This window comes from Camelus dromedarius, chromosome 36, assembly GCF_036321535.1.
Source record: "Camelus dromedarius isolate mCamDro1 chromosome 36, mCamDro1.pat, whole genome shotgun sequence".
Classification (NCBI taxonomy): Eukaryota; Metazoa; Chordata; class Mammalia; order Artiodactyla; family Camelidae; genus Camelus; species Camelus dromedarius.
The window spans coordinates 3,632,028-3,650,975 of NC_087471.1; the positions used below are offsets into that span (position 1 = coordinate 3,632,028).

Genomic DNA, 18,948 nt, shown 5'->3' on the forward strand with positions numbered 1-18,948 from the left:
AGGGTCTGCTAGGGCCCATACACAGAGAAGTCACAGGGCTGCGGAGGGGCGGGGAGCAGCTGGAAGTCCACCTGGGGTCCAGGCCCCTGCTTTCTCACCAGCCCTCATCAAGACTGACCCCGCCTCCTCCGTTGGTGGGGACGGACGTCATCTTGTTCCAAATGCAGAGGCCCCCAAGGAGCCGCCACGCCACAGCCTGGGGAAGAAGGGTAGCGTGGGAGGGCGTGAGAAATGGCATCCTTTATTCATAAATAAAAACATAAAATTACCAGAAATAGTTTACATGGCCAAAAGGGGGCATCAAAAATAAAATAAAGCTGTCAGAAGCAGAGCAAACCAAACAACAAGACACAGCCAAGAGAAAAAATAACTCTGTACATATTTTTCCAAACGCCAGTCCATCCGCAGCCAGCCTCAGCCGGGGCTTCGCGCTCCGAAGGCAGAGGCCGCGCAGGAGGCAGACCCCGGAGGAGGCGGCAGCCTCCGCGCACACAGGGGCACAGCCTCCCGCAGGGGAAGCCCTCTCCCACAGCTGCCGCTCCAGCAGCCCCGCCTGGCTTCCCCCGGGCACCCCTCTCACCCAGGGGACGGCCCAGCCTGGGCCGGGATGAGAGCAGGGGCGGAGGCTCAGGGGAGAGGCAGCGCCCTGGTCCCCACGGAGCTCAGTGCACACGGGGGCCGAGTGTGCCCGGCAGGAGTTAGCCGGACACAGTGGCCGGAGGAGAAACCCCAGGCGGGTACCACGTGAGAGTCTGGTCACTCCAGGGCCCAGGGGCAGAGTCCCCTCTGTGGTGAGGTGGTGCGGATGCCACTGTCACTTTGCAGACAGCGGGACATTTCATCATCCTTTGGGGAGCAGAGGAAGCCGGCAGCAGAGCTCAGAGGGAGGGGCGGCGCGCTCCCGCTGGCCCTGGGCCAGGCCGCCTGCCTGGAGGCCCGCGTGGCCGACTCCCCCGGTCCCCCTAGCTCAGCCTCTGCTGCTCAGAGCCTCCATCCAGAGAGGCTGGGTTTGGCAAGGTCCGGGAATAGCAGGGAGGTTTTCGCACAGGGAAGGGAAGAAAAACCACAGGGCGGGCGGCAATGTCGCTAAGTTACAGGACACTGTTGCACTCTGGGGCCGCCACCCTTGGGCCTGGGCAGGGATGCGGCAGGGGGCAGGGAAGGGTCACACCATGGCGGAGCCGCTTTGCCCCTCCGTGCCCTCCCCCAGGCTTAGCACCCACCTCTTTGCAGGCGTGGTCTTGAGGGTAGAGCACGGGGCTTTGGCCGCTCTTTGGTGGGGGGAGGAGGGGGGTCCAGCCTGGGGAGGGGGAAGCTGCCCCTTTCTCTATCCCGTGGGGCAGTCTCCCTGGAAGGAAGGACTCAAACAAGGCACAGGCCGGTGGAGATGGAGGGACCGAGGGCCGTGGCACAGGGAGTGGGTCATCTTTGACTTGGGGGTTTGCATGTGGCCGGTGGAGGGTACTGGCCTCCAGGCAGGAAGGGGACTCTTGACCTGTCAATTCCAGGTCTAAATCTAGCTAAAGACTAAGGGTAATGGCTTGAAATTCCAGAAAAGCTCCTCTGTCACATGAAGGCAGGACAGGCGCAACTTAACACGGGGACCGGAAGGCAGAGCCAACAGCAGGGGAGGCGGCCCTGCCCTCAGCCCAGGCTCAGGGAAGGGATGTGGTGGCCCTGGAGGGGCAGGGGCAGGAGGAGAAGGTGCTCTCCACTCCCACCCGGGGTGCTGAGGGCCAGCAGTCAGTCGGAGAGGCAGAACTGGGGGCCCTGGTCTGGGACTGCCGTGTCCCCAGACTTTCTTGTCCCTCCCACCCTGGTGAACCCCTCTCAGCACGCAGGCATGAGGCCCAGGAATCCAGCAAGGGCTGGCTGCCCTAAGAACAGCAGCTGTGGCTAGAGTCAAAAATAGAACATGGAACAGCCCGGCTGCCTGTGAGATCTGGCGTGCTTCTGAAAAGACAAGGAAGGAGAAAGAAGAAAGAAAAAGAAGAGAAAATTCCCTGATCCAAGCAACTGAGGAAACCACTTCTCCCCACGTCCGCACATCTTCAGAAGCCCAGCCTCCTGCAGGCCCTGGCCCCGCCCACAGCAGGCACCCTGGGTCCTTGACAAGGGGCTCCCGTGGGGCTGCAAGTGGAGGGGGGTCAGCTGGGGACCCTGGAGCTGTTCAGAGGCTGCGTTGGTGTCTCTTACTCTCTTTGGCCACTGGCACTGGGGGCCCCCTCCCTGACCTGTAAAGTCCGTCTCCGCTGAGCCCTGGAGGTGAGAAAGGGAATAGCGGGCAGCGGGCTGGAGCCGCGGGCAAAGCGGGGGATGCCCAGACCACCCTGCGCCATCTCAGTGGACACAGGTTATTCTGGATCCAAGCAAAGGCTTGGTTCTCGGGAAAGAAAAACAAATCAGAGTCACCTCTGGTCAGCTTGACCCAGGTGGGGAAAGTCCCACCTCGGGTCCCACGAGGACAGATCTGGAGGCTCCCCTGGGGACAGCTGGAAGTCACACCCTCTCTGTGTCATGACGCCCTCAATCTCTCCTTCTCAGCACCCACCCCAGAACCTTGGGTCTATGGCTTTAAGAAGAGTGGTTGTGGAGGTCGAAGGCCACCAGCCGTCCACAGGCTGCTGACCCTGCTCACCTCCAGGCCTGACTGTTAGCGCCTGGCTTCTCCCTCAGACCCTCTCTGGGTCTTGCTGAGTCTAGACACTCCCGGGCGGCCCCAGTTCTTCCCTCCTTTCTGCAACCTGCCAGGGTCCCCACACCCCACTGCAACCCCTACACCTCTGTGGCCGGGGGTAAACGGCTCGGGGTATGACCGGGTCGGGTTCCCAAGCTTCTGCTCACAAGTGGCTGAATTCTATTCCCAAGGCATCCCAGTGTGTCCTGGGGTTGGGGGGAAAGAGGTTGTGGGAAGAGCGGTGGAAGGGGGGTTCCGTCCTGGGGAGGCCACTGGCCTTGACGGCAGTCGCCACCATTCCTGGGAAAAGGGGATCTCTAAGTATCTGAACAAAGGCCAAGGTTTAGGGAGCCCTTAACCGAATGATGGAGATCCCACAACTCATCTCTTGGCAAAGCTAGAGGTCTGGCGGGCTGCAGGGATGCTGAGCGCGGGGACTTGGGACAAGTGGAGAGAGGCCAGGTTGCAGCCCCTCTTCCCCCCTCCCCTCCCCCCGAGGCTCCCAGGTCTGGGCTTCTCTCAGAGAGGCCTGAGCAGGGAGATGGGGAGGGGTCCCTCGCTGACGGGGGCTCAGCACCCCTGCCCCCCGAGGCCAGTCCCCGGCCCCCTCCCGGGAGGCCCCTCAGATCTCAGTGGCGATGATGTCCTCGTAGGGGATGTCCGCCCCCTCCAGGTCAATCTCAAAGGGCTCCCCGGCGCCGTCCCCGCGGGCCAGCTGCTGCAGCGTCTTCTCCAGGCGCTGGTTCCGCTGGTACATGGCCAGGTAGCTCTGCTGCAGCTGCTTCTGGTACTGGATCACCTTCTCCTTCTCCTCCCGCCACACCAGCCGCTCGTGCTGGAAGCCCGAGGACATCTGGTCGTGGCCCTGCCGCGCCTCCTTCAGCTCAGCGCGCAGCCGCTCCAGCTCCCGCTGCAGGGCGGGCACGTCCTCGGGGGCGGCGGCGGCGGCGGCCTCCCGGCCCCGCTGCAGGGCGGCCTGGGCCCGCAGCTCCCGCAGCTCCTGCTCCAGCAGGTTCACCTTCTCCCGCAGGAGCTCCGCCTCGTTCTTCTTGCGCTGCAGCTCGTTCTCGCAGACCTCCAGCTCCAGGCCCTTGGTGCGCAGGGCGCCCTCCAGGTCCTGCGTCCTCAGCTCCAGGCCCTCCAGCTTGCCCCGCGTGTCCTTCAGCTGCGCCCTCAGGTTGAGGATCTCACTGGCCTTGGCGTTGATCTCCGTCTGGGACTCCTTCAGCTGCTGCTTCAGGAGCGAGATCTCGCCGGACTTCTGGCACACCTGCCGCGGGGCGGAGCGAGGCGGGGAGAGAGAGGGCCGAGAGGTGAGTCAGCGTCGGGGGAAGCCGCATCCGGCCGCCTGAAAGAATGGTGCCCAAGAAAGCCCAGCCCCTCTGGGAGGCTCTTTCCCGTCTGCCTGGGTCTGTCCACACGCCAGCCTCGCCCCCGACTCAAGAGTCTGAATCGCAAGCGGTTCCCAAACCTTTGGCTCTGCGTAAATCAGGGATCTGGGGTTTACCCTGCCCACGGCTGGTAGCGCCACCATCCACATTAACGTCAATGATACTGACTTCGGAGTCCGCCAGATTCCCATCGTCCGTGTTTACGCCGGCACCCTCTGGCCTCACCCCTGCACACAGCCCACCGTCCGCTCCTCCCTCCTGGGCCAAAGACTACACTCACCCAATCACGGCCGCACCCTGCGAGCAGCCTGGCTCAGAGACAGCGCCCCGTTGGAATCTGCCAGATGATGAGCCAACGGGTTCTCCTCCTGCCCCGCTCCTCCACCATTTCTACTCTTACTCCCTGTCCAAAGTCGGCCAAGAGCAGCCAATAAAGCCAACGGCACGGACTCAGATCCACGTGTCTCTGAGGTCTTGGCCATTTGGGGTCACGTGGCTCAGCTGAAGTCCGAGGCCGGTCTGGCTGGCTGTGTCACTGGAGCGTTTCCTGCTGGCCGGTGGGAGAGCTGGCCTGAATGCAGGCCAGGGCCTGGGCCCCCAACAGCCTGGATTCTCGGGAGAAGACCGGAGGCTACCGTGACATTCCTCACTTCTCCTCTCGGGGTAGAACCCGCCCCTTGCTCTCATGAACGACCCAGGAAGCACGTATAGCCCCGCCCACGAGGACGGAGGATGCCTTCCCAAGGCCAAGCCTGTATTTGTTCATGGAGAGGGTGCAGAGCCGCGGCTGAGGCCTGGGCCTGGCTTTGAATCCTGACTGGACCTAAACGGATCCCAGATCCATCAGCTTGGTAGCAATACAGCGTAGTGATTAAAACTGTGAACTCTGGGCCTGACTCTTGGGATCCCAGCGGGCTCTGATACCTGTTATGAGGTGACCTTGGCAAGGCATCAGACGAGCTGTTTGCTTTTAAAACTGCTCTCTGTGCCTCCGTGTCCTCAACTGAAAACTGAGGATTAGTAATTGTACCGACTTTATAGGCTGTGGGAAGGATTAGATGGAAGAACCTGGGGCCCGGACTTAACAAACACTCTATGAATTACTATTATTATAATAAATGTTTGGAATATATTTCTGTGTTACTGTGAATATTTCTTTTTGTTTTGTTTTGTTTTAGTATATAGCCTGACAGGATAGCCTGGGAACGAGGTCGCAGCAAGGTCCAGCTTAGCTCCGGGTCGGACAACAAGGAGGGATACGCCATGCCGGCCCTGGCTGACGTCTGAGACGCCCTGAGGGTCCCCTGGCCCTGGCTGAGGACTGGCTGGGGAAGGGTCTGCTGAGCCTTCATCAATGGGGAAGAGGAAGGCGCTGGTCCCACGGCTGAGGAAGGCCCTCTCCTCTTCGGGAAACCCGGCAAACAGGAAGTGACTCTCCCTTCCCGCCTGCCTGCTGCCCTCGTCCACCTCGTCCACAAAATGATCCTTTTCCTCTACCCCGGATAACCCCTGTCACTCAGATTTCCAGGACAAGTACCGGTAGCTCCAGTGTGAACACCCCACCTGGGTGCTGGTCTGACCAGACACAGTGAGTCCGCAGCCCCTTCCCAGGGCAGGAGTCTTTGGGGTGAATGCCATGCGCGCGCCCCTGCTGGTCCCCTCACCGCCTCCCTCCAGGGGCCTCTCAAGTGAGAAAAGCAAGTAGGTTCGCCAGCCAGGCCAGGCCCAGACGCCCCGCTTCCTGGTGTGTCTGAGTGAGTGTGTGCGTGCAGACGTGAGCCCTTTTCTTCTTGCTCTCTGTGTCCATCTCAGCCCACCAAGTAGAAGCCCCGCTTGCACTTCTGTGAGGAGTGGCCAGTTCCGTCCCTGAGGCCTGGTGGATCCCCTTCCCTCCAAAGTCAGGGATGAACCCCACACTCTCCCGTGGGCTCTGGGAGCAGCGTGAACTCGGGGTGTCCTGTGCTCCCGCTGAGCCTCCGTGAGCAGAGGCAGTGAGGCAGCCACCCGAGAGCCCGGCCGGGACCCAGTTCTCCTATTCCAGCTTCTCGGACAATGACTCTGACAGTAAATTCAACTCTGGCCATGAGGCACCGCGGTGGGGGGGAGGAGGACGCCCAGACTAAGTGCACCCCCAGCGCGGTGACCCCGGGAGCCCCTCCTTGGGGTCACGAAGCCGGCACTTCAGCCCAGTTTGCCCGGGCATCTGCCCGGAACCCAGAGGAGGACCTGGAGAAGGGGCTGGGGATGCTGGGGGACCAAGCCACCGCCCGCCCGCTGGCCTCACCTCCCACTGCGTCTCCTCCAGCGCGGGTGCGAAGCTGGTTTTCTCCCTCTCGTAGGACCTGAGCTTGGTCTCCAGCAGGTCCTGTTCCTTCATGAGGCTCTCGAGCTCCTGGCGCAGCTGCCGCTTCTCCTGCTGGAGCTGGAGCACCTGCAGGTGCAGCGCCTGCTGGGCGCGCTGGCTCTTCTGGGAGGCAGCCTTCAGCTTGCCCCTGGGCTCCAGCCCCTCCGGCTCATCCGGGCAGCGCCGTGGCCGCTCCTCGTAGGCCTGGCCGGCGGCCAGCTCCCTCCCCTCGAAGCTGCGGTGCAGCTTCTGGAGCTCGCCCTCCCTCTCCAGCAGCTTCTGCTCCAGCTCCTGGATGGTGCACTGGTCCGTGGAGATGGGGGAGCGGACGCAGGCGGGGCCCTTGTCCGCCTTGCTGGGGTGGGCCAGCTTGCTCCCCCCGTCGGAGAAAGACAGGGCCTTGAGGCTCACCATGTTGCTGTCCTGGAGGATGAGGCCCTGGGTGATGTTGTGAGCCGAGCCCCCGAAGCGGCTGGCGGGCCCCACGGGGGTGACCAGCGGGTCCAGCTGGTAGCTGCTGCTGGTGCTGTGCGTGGGCAGGCTGGACATGGAGTTCCGGCCGGAGTCGGACAGCGCCCCGGAGCACAGGCCGGGCTTCAGCTCCTGCTCCTTGGGCTTGTCCGGGGGCGCAGGGTGCAGCTGGTGGCCGGCGCTCTCGGGGGATGAGTGGAGGATGGCTCCGGACCGCGGCAGCACCGGCTTGAACGCTGTGGGCCTCACTGCCCCCTTCTCTGAGCCCTGGGGGGGAAAACAGCCATAGGGACCCCATTGTCTCCCCCAACATGGCCCTGGTCGGGTGTATGTGCCCACCACGTGGCACCTTCCTGGTCGGGGGCCACCGCAACCTCCCCATTTGCTCTGAAGGAGCGGAAGGTGGCGAATCTCTCTCTGAGCCTGGAGATCTCTAAGAATCACAGGGCACCTTTGTTTTTGAACCACTAGCCTGTCACCAGCTTGTTCCGAGATGGTAAACAGCCCTTTGAGGTTCTCTGGCTAAGACCCAGCCCCCCACCCACAGATGCCAGGGTTCTGGTCTGGGGCTCCGTGGGGTGCAGCTAAGGACGCTGGATGTGCTGTCCTTTTTTCACCTTTGCTGCCCCTTCCAGTGGTCTGGGGGCAAGAACGCTGATCGTGGCCTCCTCAAAGGGCTGCAGGGATCGCTTGAAGTAAGTCTTTTCCCCACGGTTGTCATTTTCATTGGTAGAGGGCTTCAGTTTACAAGCCCTTTACTTTGAAAAGCCTAGAGCCCTGCACAGACATATGGGGCTGTTTCCTGAGCTTATCAGCTCCACAGAGTCCTCCCCTGAGATGGGGCCAGGGCACTGAATAGGAGCAATGTTTTCAGTGGTCGCTGGTGGGACCCACGGGAGTTTGAGCTGCCAGCAGGGATTTCTGAGTACACAGGACCCTTTGTCCCCATCCCTGTAGACTGATGATGGTACCAAACTCAGTCCTTACCCAGCCAAAGAGACTTCGGGGCCAGCTTGAGCAGGAGCTGCTGCCCCACCAGAGCAGCAGAGGAGGGGAAAGGCCACCTCCGTGAGTCCACGAGTGGGACCAGCAGGCAGCTCTCCACCTGCTCCTCCAGGCAGTGACTGAGTCCCCGTCCCTCCCACGTGCTTGGGGACGCTGTTGGCCCTGCCTTGGTAATTCCAGTGGAGCTCAGAAAAGCTTTCACATCTGCTTTGATCTTTGCTAAGGGCTCACCCAGGACTTCTGCACCTGAGGACTGACCCACGCGCCCATTTCCTCGTCCAACCTCTGCTCTCTGCCGTGGCTGAGCATTCCTGCTCTCACCACATCGCCCTGCCTCGCGGAGATGGCAGCGTTTAAACCCCCACCAACCCGCTCCAGCCCGGGTGCTCCCTCCTGCCTTTCCCACCCACCCAGCCCCACCACAGACCCCGCTTACCACTTCTAGCTGATTGGAGAAGGGCATGAGCTTTGGCGGGGTGGACGGGTCGAAGTCCACCCCGGCCTGGCCCCCTACGTCCGCACTGGACAGTGCAGTGTAATCGGGGCGGTGGGAGCCCCGGGCCTTCTGGCTGACCTTGATGTAGAAGAAGTCTTCGCTCTTGCCCATCTTGGAGCTGGACTTGCCATGACCCGAGTCCTGGGAGAAGCCAAACCTCAGGAGCCCGTCTGAGTACCGATTGAGTTTCTTAAGGTGGGAGGACTTCCGCAGCTTGTACTGTGAGGCCCGGCAGTGCTTGCCGTGGAAGCCGTGGCCAGAGATAAGGCTACTGACACTGCCCATGGTGACACGGGGCCAGTGACAGGCAGGGCGGCGCGGGGACCCGGCGAGGCTGTGGCAGCAAGGGGCAGTCCTGGCTCCACGAGGAGACTGTGGTCATAGCAGAAGCCTCATGGAGCCCGGGAGAGCCTCGACCTGGAAGAGACACAAGCAGAAGTCGGGCTGGGACGGTCCCCGCTGGTGACCTAGGCATTCCGACCGCTAGGTTCGGGCAGCAGAGATGTGCACATCTCTCTTCACGGGAGCTCAGCCCTGCTCTGTGACCGGGCTCCACACTCATTCTCCCTTTGTGTGCAGTTCAGCGCACACTCACGGGGAGCCCCCGTCTTCGGAAAGGCACTCTTCCCAGCACTGGGATGCAGGGGTGCATTCCCCGTGCTCAGCAGGGCTCGTGTTCCGTGTAGTGTGGACAAGCTAAAACCAGATCCATGTGTCCGACCTCAAGGGATCATGTGCTACGGGGGGGTGGGGGGATAAAGCAGAGAGGGTTGGATGCAGTTCTGGGAGGTGGTTATTTTCCGCAGGGAGTCTGAGGGAGGGCTCTCTGTTGGGTATCACAGGAAGAGAACTTCAGAATATGAGGGAGCAAGCCACGTGGAAACCTGGGGGCAGAGGGAAGATGCTCAGAAGCAGCCCCAAGTGCAAAGCCCTGAGTCCCTGCGTGGAGGGTGCTTGGCGCATATGAGACCAGCAAGAAGACGGGTCTGGCTGGAGGGGAGTTAGCAATGGGGGCCACGGGGGATGGAGAAGTCAGAATTTTGGCTTTTAGTCTGATTGAGATAAGAAGCCCCCAGATGGCTTTAAGCTGCTGACAGCGAGATCTGCCTTATGCTGGGGTCACCCTGGCTGCTGGTGGAAAGGGGGCCACTGAATGGCCTGAGTAGAAGTGGTGGTCCAGTGACCGCAGGGGAATGACATGGCTGAGCCAAGGTGGGAGCTATGGATTCCATTTTAAGATGTAATTTTAAGGTCGAGCGGGTAGGATTTGTTAAAGGACTGGATGCAGGGAGTGAAAGAGGAGTCCAGGATGACCCCAGTGCTTTTCATCCATGCAGCTAGAAGAAGTAAGTTGCCATTTACTGAGACGCAAAAGACCACAGCGGGAGTTGGCGTGGGATGAGGTGGGGGTGGGAGATAGGAGTTTGAGTTGGGACGTTCGGTTTGCAAAGCCCATTAGACATCCGTGGAACGGTGGCGAGCAGGCAGCATGATGGGTGCGGAGCGGTGGGAGCGGCAGATTTGCACGTATAAGCTGTCTGTGCGTAGAGGCCAGCCTTGAGACCAGACGAAAGCAAGGGCAGGAAGACAAGACACGCGTGGGGACTGGTTCTCGGGGGTCAGGAAGGTGAGGAGAATGAGGAACAGACACTGAGAAGGCTCTGGCAGGTGCAGGAGACCCACGCAAGGCGAGGATGCGGATGGTGGCCTTGAGTGCCGCTGAAGGAAGACGGCGGCTGGGAACCGGTCAGTGGATTAGGCCATGTGGAGGCACCAGTGATCTTGACGAGAGCAGTTTTGGTGGGGTGATGGGAAGAAAGGCCTGACTGGAGAGGGTTCATGAGGAAAAGGGGAGAGAAACAACTGTACCCTTGAACTGGATTCCCAGTTACGCTCCCCCCACCAGCTATGATGTGTGAGGCAAACTCTTCAGCATCTTGAACCTTCAGTTCCACACACGAGTTCTAAGACATACTTTAAAATGTTTTTTAAAGTGATAGGAATGCCTCTTATAATCAGTGCTGAAAACGACCTTGCCAATCAGCAGACAGAGGAATGCCCTGGGTGGGTCACGTGATTCTTCAGATCTAGGAAAGGCTGTGTGGGTGTCATGCATGGTGAGGGGTCTTTTTCAGTCATTCGAAGAATGATAGATAATCCAATTAAAGGGGGGGGGACTACAAGTTTAATAAAGCAGGAAATGCAGAAGGAATCCTGCCCTCTTTACTCTGCCCTGAGTCACCCTGTCAATCCCAGAGGGGTGCAAGACGTCCCAGGTGGGTGACGAGGGCGTACAGACCTGGCTGAGGGAGCCAGAAGACTGCAGACTGATCGTGAAGGCTTAGATTCCACCTTGCACTGTCATCTTGAGGAATAAGGTGGTTATGTTACGAATAAATACATTCTGTATTCTGATTGTAAAAGCACAGCACAACAAAACATCACTGTGCAAGCACAACGCATGCGTTTCGATGCAAAGCTTTTATTAAACGGACGGCCTCTTAGAATCAGGGAAACACAGTGATGCCTCGTAGGGTCATTACGAGCCGTTTGCTGGGTACCACCGTAAGAGAATAGGTCGGTGCATTTATTGAAAGCCTCGTACATAGTGGGCACTCAATAAATGGGAAGTGTTTTCTGCGGTTTCTGTGATTTATCTTACCCTCCTTGCTCTCTCCAGCGTTCGTCATCCCTGCCCAACTTTCAGGGGTCACATCTCATTTTCCAGAACTAACTCTCTCCCTTCCAAACGCGACATCCTGGGGCCCCATCCCCTGGCAGCGTGACGTACAAGCATGGAGTTTCTGCTCATCCAACAGCTGACAGTGACAGAATGTGTTTTTCAGGCCCCAGGCCCTCCATCTCTTGCTTAACTGAGACCTCCAGGTCCCATGAGGCAAATACTCCACTGCTGCCCCCTTGGAGGGAAGCTCGTTTGGGCCAAAAGACTCTCCTGCTCCCTGCACGTTCTGCACGAACTGGGCAGCGGGCGACTGGCCTTCTCCCCGTCCAGTGACACAGCTGTGGGTGTGCACACGGGCAGTGTGGCTAAGATAAGACCGCTGGCTCTAGAATCAGACAGATTTCAATTTGAAAATGAACCTCTGAGGTTTCCCTGCTTGCAAGATGGAAATCAGAGCAAGTTCACCGGATGGGGGTGAGGGAGAAGTGGACTCACAGAAGCCAAGTGCACTGCTTGGCCCATGGCAGGTGCTGTCCAGGGGAGGGCGAGGTCAACAGACGGCCAAGACCAGGGGGTTTTCAAGAAGCATATGACAGCTGGAGCAGAACCAGAGCACCGGGCAGACTTTAAATTAATCTGTTTGCAGCTCTCCGGCTGCATTGCTCTCTCCTGTCACTGGGACCTTGAGACATGATCCAAATTTGTCTTTGCTCAACCTGTTCGTCTTAAGCATCTGGGGGGTCACGGCATCACGCCCCCTGGTGAAAGCTTTCCGAAGCTCCCCCCACCAGTCCTTGGAGTAGAGCAGACGCCCCCCTAAGTCCTGTAGGCGCCGGCAGGCCCTGGTTTTGCCCACCGCTCCAGTCTCACCACTGCAATGACAGCCCCACTCGTTTCTTCCTGTCGCTTGAAGGCACCAAGCCTTCTCCCACCCAGCCAGGCACTTTCCCGCCAGCTGCCACCTCCACCAACAACCCTTTTCCCTCCGCTCTTCCTCCGCACACAGATTTCCCTTTCTCATCCCTTAGTTTTCAGTTCAAATCTCACCTTCGCCAGGCGACCTTCTCTGGCTACCCTTGGGAAAAAACCCACGTCCCCATTTCTGTTGGCCCCACCTGTTTATTTCCTTCCTGACACTTGCTTTACCCTTTAATGATCTTATTTTTCAATGTGCTTATTGTATCTCTCCCCCAGAATTTCAGCTCTAGAGGCTTCTGTCTAGGAGCAAAACTCCTAGAACAAAAAGGAGGAAAATGAGGCAACAACTCAGAGGTCAGATGACTTGGCCCTTGTCATTCAGTTGGCCAGTGACCAAGGTGGGATTTGAACCCAGACCCAGATTCCATTGTCTCGCTGGGAGAGCAGACTGCTGGGGACTGTAGGTGAGGCTCAGAATGTGGGGGGTCCTGGCCTGGATAGCCAGTCAGTCCCCAGGGCTGGCAGAGAGAAAGCCTGGCGGAGGGTGGGGGATGGTCAGGGGTAACTTTCCGTGGCCTCCAGCCGTAGCATCATTTCCCTCTTGGGCAGAGACAATAAGGCTTTGGGTACAGGTGAGCTCCTCCATTCATCCGAGCAGCAGCTGGATGATGTGCGAAGCCCAAGCACTGTGCTGGGCCCTAGGGGACCGAGAGCAAGGAGACCAGTGATGCTGGGAGCCAGGGCGAGGAACAGGTGAAGGATGCTGGCTCTGATCCTCTGAGTGCATTCCTGTCCCTTAGCCCCGAGCCCTCACTCTCCACTCCCCACGTCTCAACACACAGAGGCGCTTTGAAGTCTGAGATTATCCCCAGATCCACTTGAAGCCAAACTAATTACCTTTAAGTGTCTAGACTTGTTCGGTTTTCAACTTGGAGAGCGCATCACAGAAAGCCTGGCTGTGATGCATCCGCGCTCCCAGACCCTAGGCCTCCCTGCCCGCCCCCGCCAGCCTTGCTGTCTCTGCCCTCAGGAAGCACAGGGGAAGGGCTCGTTGTCACTCCTGGGAAACAAACCCCACTGGCCGGGAGTACATCCGTGGGGTGAAAGGGAGCCGCCACACAGATCTCGGCGATCCAAGAAGGGGAAAGGAAGAGGCGAGAAGGACCGCAGGGGAAAAAGCAAAGGAGGCAGAGCGCCTCACGCTGGGCACATCGCCGTGACCTTCTGCGTAACCTCCGCTGATGCTACAGAAGAAATCCCGTGAGAGTCAGACTGCAGGTCTTGAGAAGAAAGGAAAAGAGAAAAACAGCCCAAAACAGAAAAGGACCCCTCTACTGTATACTTCTCAGAATCTGGCCCCAGGGGAGTCAGGAGATGCCCCCGGAACCAGCGTCACCTACCCCCTTTCCCCATGTGATGTCTCCCCACGTGGGGGCCGCTGCCCCGGACAGGCCGGGGCCACAGAATCCTGGGGAAGCCCCGGGTTCTGAGCTGCTGCTCCCCCCACGGCAGCTGCCCCTCCCCGTCCACTCTGCCCCCTCCTTCCCAGCGCGAACCAGGGCTCACGCCAGGGTGACACATCCCTCCGATGGCTCTTTCTGGAATAGGGAGGTAGAGGCAGGGAGTTGAAAAGAGGTCTGTCTCAGGAAGGGGAGAAATAATGCTACTCACCCTCCCATCGCACACCATGGGGAGAAGTGGCTATGGCCTTGCCCACACCAAACTCCGACTTCGGGGCTGGGGAGGAGGAGGATCCACAGGCGCCCACCTTGTGTCCCCACTGCCAGCCTGGGGAGGTCACCCACAAGGTTGGGATGCTCAGCCTCCAGCCACCTCCCGCCTTCCCAGCCCGGGCCGTTCCCCCTCGTGCTCCCTGCCTTCTCTCCCTCCCTCATGCCCGCCTCATCTCCATCCCCGGTTCCCTCCCCAGGACCGCCCACGCCAGGCAGTGGGGCATCCCTGTGCTCTGCCGGGTACTTTCCCACCAGGTGCCTCCACCCAGTGCACCCACTGGGCACCAGCTGTGCGATGGAGCTGGGGGAGCCGTGCCTGCGCCCTGAGGCAGCCTCCTCCAGCACCAAGGGCGAGGGCGGGGGGCGCCCACACCAGAACACACCCATCGGGGTGTGTCCTCAGTAACCGCCCAGCAATGTCACCTGCAGACTGAGCAGAGCTGATGGGGCTGCGGTGTGGGGGGTTCATTTGGGCATGGATTCAACAAATATTTACTCGGCAACTGACAAGGGCCAAGTACTATGCAAAGTGCAGGTGGGGGAGGAGAAGGAGCAAGAAAGGAGAGGTGTAAGTGCCTAGAAGGAAAAACAAAAGCCAAAGACAGAAAAGGGGCAGGAGTGTGTGTGTACCTCTGTGTCTGTGTGTCCACTGCTTTATCTCTGGTGTCTGGGGAGGCTCTGAGAAGAGCCAGTCTGATGGAGGTCTTGGGGAGACTGGTCCCTCAGGGGGGACAGCAGGTGCAAAGGCCCTGAGATAGGCAGGAGCTTGGGCTCGGTGTTTTAGAGCAGTGGGTATCTGGGGGCTGGCTTGGCAACATTTGCACACAAGGTGCCTTTGACTGCCATGACTGGGGATGTGCTGACTTCTGGTAGCTGGAGCACAGGACAGCTCCCACGACGGAGAATCATCTGACCTGAGCCGTCAACAGTGCTGAGGTTGAGAAAACTCATTTTAGGGGAACGGAAAGGAAATGAATTTGGTGGGGAGGGTAGAGCTCCATGGTAGAGCGTGTGCCCAGCAAGCACGAGGTCCTAGGTTCAATCCCCAGCACCTCCATTAAAAAATAAATAAAACCTTATTACCGCTCCCCACAAAAAAATGTATATATACTGGAAAAATCACCAACGCTGGTTATTATGAGTATTATTTCTCTATTATTCTCCAGGATGGTTCTCTGTGATATTCTCTCGTACAGTGGGGTTTATTTGAGAGGCACCCTGGCCACTGAGGTCTCGGCGTGACTGCTTGCCCCCACGACACCCTGGAACCTGGGAGCAGACAAAGACTGAGTTGCAAGACATAATCCTCCCCTTCGTTGGTGCAGAGGCTCGAGCCCTCTCTGGGCTCCGCTTCCAACCACACTATGAGGGGGTGGATTCATCTCGGCTCTTCCTTGCGACTTCTTGAGAATTTAATGAGAGCTCTCAACACCCTCCTCCTGACAAACATGCCCCCCTCCAACATTTGGGCTATGATTTCTTAGGGTTCCTTGACCCTGAAAACCCCTCGACAGACCCAGTTTTTAAAAAAGATGAATACATCCCCCCTCTGGCGAATCAAATGTGAGCTTTGGGGTTCCAGGGAGGAACAGATAACTTGGCCCTAGATTATTGACTTAACTAATGGCTTCCTGCTTCCTTTCAGAGACCCGGGAGGTAGAAGGAAGGGGAGGAAGTGGGAGGAAGTGAAGCTAAAGAAATTGTCTCACCTCAGTGCAGCCCCTGCCTCCCACACGCAGGCTCCAGCCCTGCTTCCCAGGACTTGCACAGACTCCGGACCCACTTCAAAGGGAGTCACAAGGCGGAAGGCCTGTCGGAGGCGGCGCCTACCCACCCTGGGATGAACAAGGCTCCCTCTGGCAGAGCTCTCCCCAAAGCTCAAGCCAGTTCCTGCTGTGCCACTGTCAGCGTTTCCCTCCTGTTTGATTCTAATTTGAATCGATCTTTAAAATACTGAAATACTACAATAACTCGTGCAGAACTAACACCTGTTCAACTGCGGGCACGTTTGTTTCAGAAGTAAAACATCTCCAAGTGGAACTCTCCATTCCTAACTCCTTCCACCCGCCCCATCTTGCTCCCCGAGGGGCGGCCTTAGCATGAATTTTGTGGGTACATTTGTTCATCACCAAATGTGTTTTTAGCATAAAAGAACACTCTACGCATTGCTGCAGTTTTTACTTTACAGAAATGGTACCCTGTTGTGGGGCTCACTCTGCAACCCTCAATGGCTTTGCTTAACAGTTGATATTTGGGGGCATTCGTGTCCCTTCCTTGCCCACCGTGGCAGTGACCACATTCCCCTCACCAGTCCCCACTCAGATGGTCCCACTTTGTTGCAAGAACACTCTTGTGCATGATTTCTTCTCCACGTATGTGGGAAATTTTCTATGATTTATTTTCCCCAAATTTTGGAAGATGTCTCATTTTTAAAGCCCCCCTCCCTTAAATTGAAACCCCCAAGGAGAGGAGGCATCTGAGATGCTCACTGGCCAGTAGATCGGAGGAGGGCAGCAAGGGTGGGAGGAGACCCCAAATCACACTTCACCCTATTACGCTGGGGTGGAGGAGGGGCACCCTGCTGTCATTAACAAGAGGGTGCCTCCGGCAGAACAGAGGGGGGAGGGAGGAACCTGCGACCCGAGGGGTGGGGGAGCTTCGGCAAATACAGAGCTCTTCCTGCTGCAGGTGATGGAGGGCCTCCCTGTTCTGAGACAGCCTGGACACTGAGGGCAGCATCTCCTGTGGTCAAATCCCATAACACTGGAGCCACGCAGGACCTCAGAGATCCTTTACCCTAACTCTAACTCCTTCGCTGCACAGAGACGACACAGAGGCCCAGAGCAGGGAAGGGACTTCTGGACCTGAAACTAGTATCCTTTCCATTTTACCAACAGCACAAGGACCACTGGGTTCTATGTTCCAGATTGGGGGTCAGGGGACAGTGCCCTGCTCTATGTGGGCCACGTGTGTAAGGAGGGGATGTGGGGAGTGTGTGTGTGTAATGCCGCCTGGTACAAATGGGACCCCATCCTCTGGGCAGGCGGTTCTGCTCCGTTCAGAGATGATCAGATGATCAATCACCCCATGGGCTCGGTGCCTGGGTTGGCAGAGGAAGCTGTCTGGCCAGCCTCCAGGCGTGGCTGGCGGCTGCGGGTGGGGACCGGAGCTCTGCCGGCATCACTGTTCCAGGACAACGTCTCCCCTTGGCCACGGGAACAACACCTGTGCCTCCTCACGTTCCATCTGAGGAACTCAGAGAACTTCACACTCGCTGTTACTCATTCATGTGGTCCCTCAGGGTAGACCACGTGTGAGCATCACGTCAGGTGCCGAGAAGGAGAGGAGCAAGTCCTCTCACAGAGAACTTGAACGTGGCTATGAATCATCAGATTCCTTTTAAAGGAAGAAAAGGACCCTCTTCCAGGCCTGGCTCTTGTCTCCCTCCTGCAGGATGCCCCTCCTCTGGGCCCAGTGGCTACTCAGCTTCCTCGGTGCTCAGCCAGCGTCTCCTGTGGGCAGCTGTCGCATTACTGAGCTTCTCAGGACTGAAGGGTTACCTCTCTGATGATGTGTAAGCTTCCTTGAAGGCTGGGATGGGGCCGAAGCTTCCTTGTATCTCACATCGTATTCAGCACAGGGCTAAGAACACAGTAGGTGCCTAATACATGTTTGTAATAAAATCAGCTCACAGGGAGTTCGGGGATTACTGGCCAAGCTCACAGAAGGGAAGGTCAGGCACAGGGAGGACATGTGACTTCAATGGGGGGGGGGCGGTCCCCACACATGTAGATTGGAAGCCAAGCCTACAACACTAGAATCCAAATCGGGTTTCAACCCAAACTTTCACCTCTCAGACTTCACTGGAGTCAACTGGTCATCTCGGGGAGAAGGAAATTTACCCTCTCCTTTACCTCCCAGTCCTGTGCAAAGTTTTGGGCCAAGACAAAGAAATACAGGGCAGAGTCTCTGTTTTCAGGGGGATGTTTGAGAGACAAAGCAGAGACACTTAAAAGGAGTTTAAAAGGCAGTACCAGTTTCAAGATGAAGTGGCAGGAGCTTGCTGGATTACAGCCAGCTCTCTCTGCCCGCAGCACGAGTGGCTTTTAATTTTTCCTTTCGTATGGAAGTGAGGTAAAGATTCTCATCTATTGTCTGCCTATCATGGACTGAATGTTTATGTCCCCCTAAAATTCATATTTTAGAAAAGCCCTAAGCCCCAGTGTGATGGTGTCAGGAGGTAACTGGTTTTAGATGAACACATGGGTGGGGTCCTCATAATGGGATTAGTGCCCTTATGAGGAGAAACCAGAGAGCTCCTGTCTCCTCTCTCTCCTGTTGCTCTCACTGTCTCTGTCTCTCCCTGCACCCCAAACCCCCTCTCTCTCCCTCTCTCTCTGCCCATGATCTGAGGACACAGTAAAAAGACAGATGTCTACAAGCCAGGAAGAGAAGTCTCAACATAGACAGAATCTGTCAGTGCCTTGATCTTGGACTCCCAGCCTCCAGAACTGAGAAGTGATGTCTGCTCTTTAAGCCCCTGGTCTGTGATCCTCTGTTACGGCAGCCCAGGCCAACTGAGGCACTGCCCTCCGACCCCCCAGCCCCCTGGGAGAAGACGCTGTCAGGTCACCCACTTTCTGGCATTGTCCCCTCCTTACATTCCTCCCTCCTGCTTCTCTGTCCACGTGGTGCGGATAGCCCCAGCACGTGCAGACCCGCCATTCTTCGTGGGGAGCCCTATAATGGACAGACAATTGGTGGGAAGTCAGGGACCCAGGGCCCCAGCCCTGGCTCTGCGTCACCCCAGCTCTAGGATGTGAGCATCCAAGACACTTTCTGGTCCTGCCTTGCGGTGACTTGCTTGCCCCTTGGGGGCAACTCCCCGAGGGCAGGGCCGGTGTCTGCACAGCTGTGGGTCCCACGGGGCGGGAGCCATCGGGCAGGATGCATTCATCCCCGCCCCCCACAGAGGTGCTCGATCTGCATTACTGCCTACGGCTCTCACCTGAGAGTCACAGATCGATGGATCTGTTTTATCATCTGGCAAGAGAGCGAACCTTTCAGCACCTCTATTTCCTTATGTGTTAGGGAAGCACGGCTGATACCCACCTCACAGAGCAACGGTCAGGATTAAATGAAACCCCACTTATGAAAATGCTTGACCACAGCTAGAAGAAGAGTACACAACGGATGAAGGCAAACCAAAGCGCTTGTGAAATTGTAAAGC

General features: G+C 58.0%; 1 protein-coding gene across 1 annotated transcript in view; it reads right to left on the minus strand.

Moving 5' to 3' along the window:
• Window positions 1-230: 230 nt before the first annotated feature.
• LZTS1 (leucine zipper tumor suppressor 1) overlaps window positions 231-18,948 on the minus strand; it is a 48,527-nt gene continuing 29,809 nt past the window's right edge. Inside the window, exons 2-4 of the mRNA XM_031442271.2 lie at window positions 8,325-8,801; window positions 6,353-7,150; window positions 231-3,947 (exon numbers count right to left, since the gene is read on the minus strand). Coding sequence (XP_031298131.2) covers window positions 3,300-3,947; window positions 6,353-7,150; window positions 8,325-8,669 — 1,791 coding nt within the window. The 5' untranslated portion in view covers window positions 8,670-8,801 and the 3' untranslated portion in view covers window positions 231-3,299. The remainder of the gene's footprint in view (window positions 3,948-6,352; window positions 7,151-8,324; window positions 8,802-18,948) is intronic.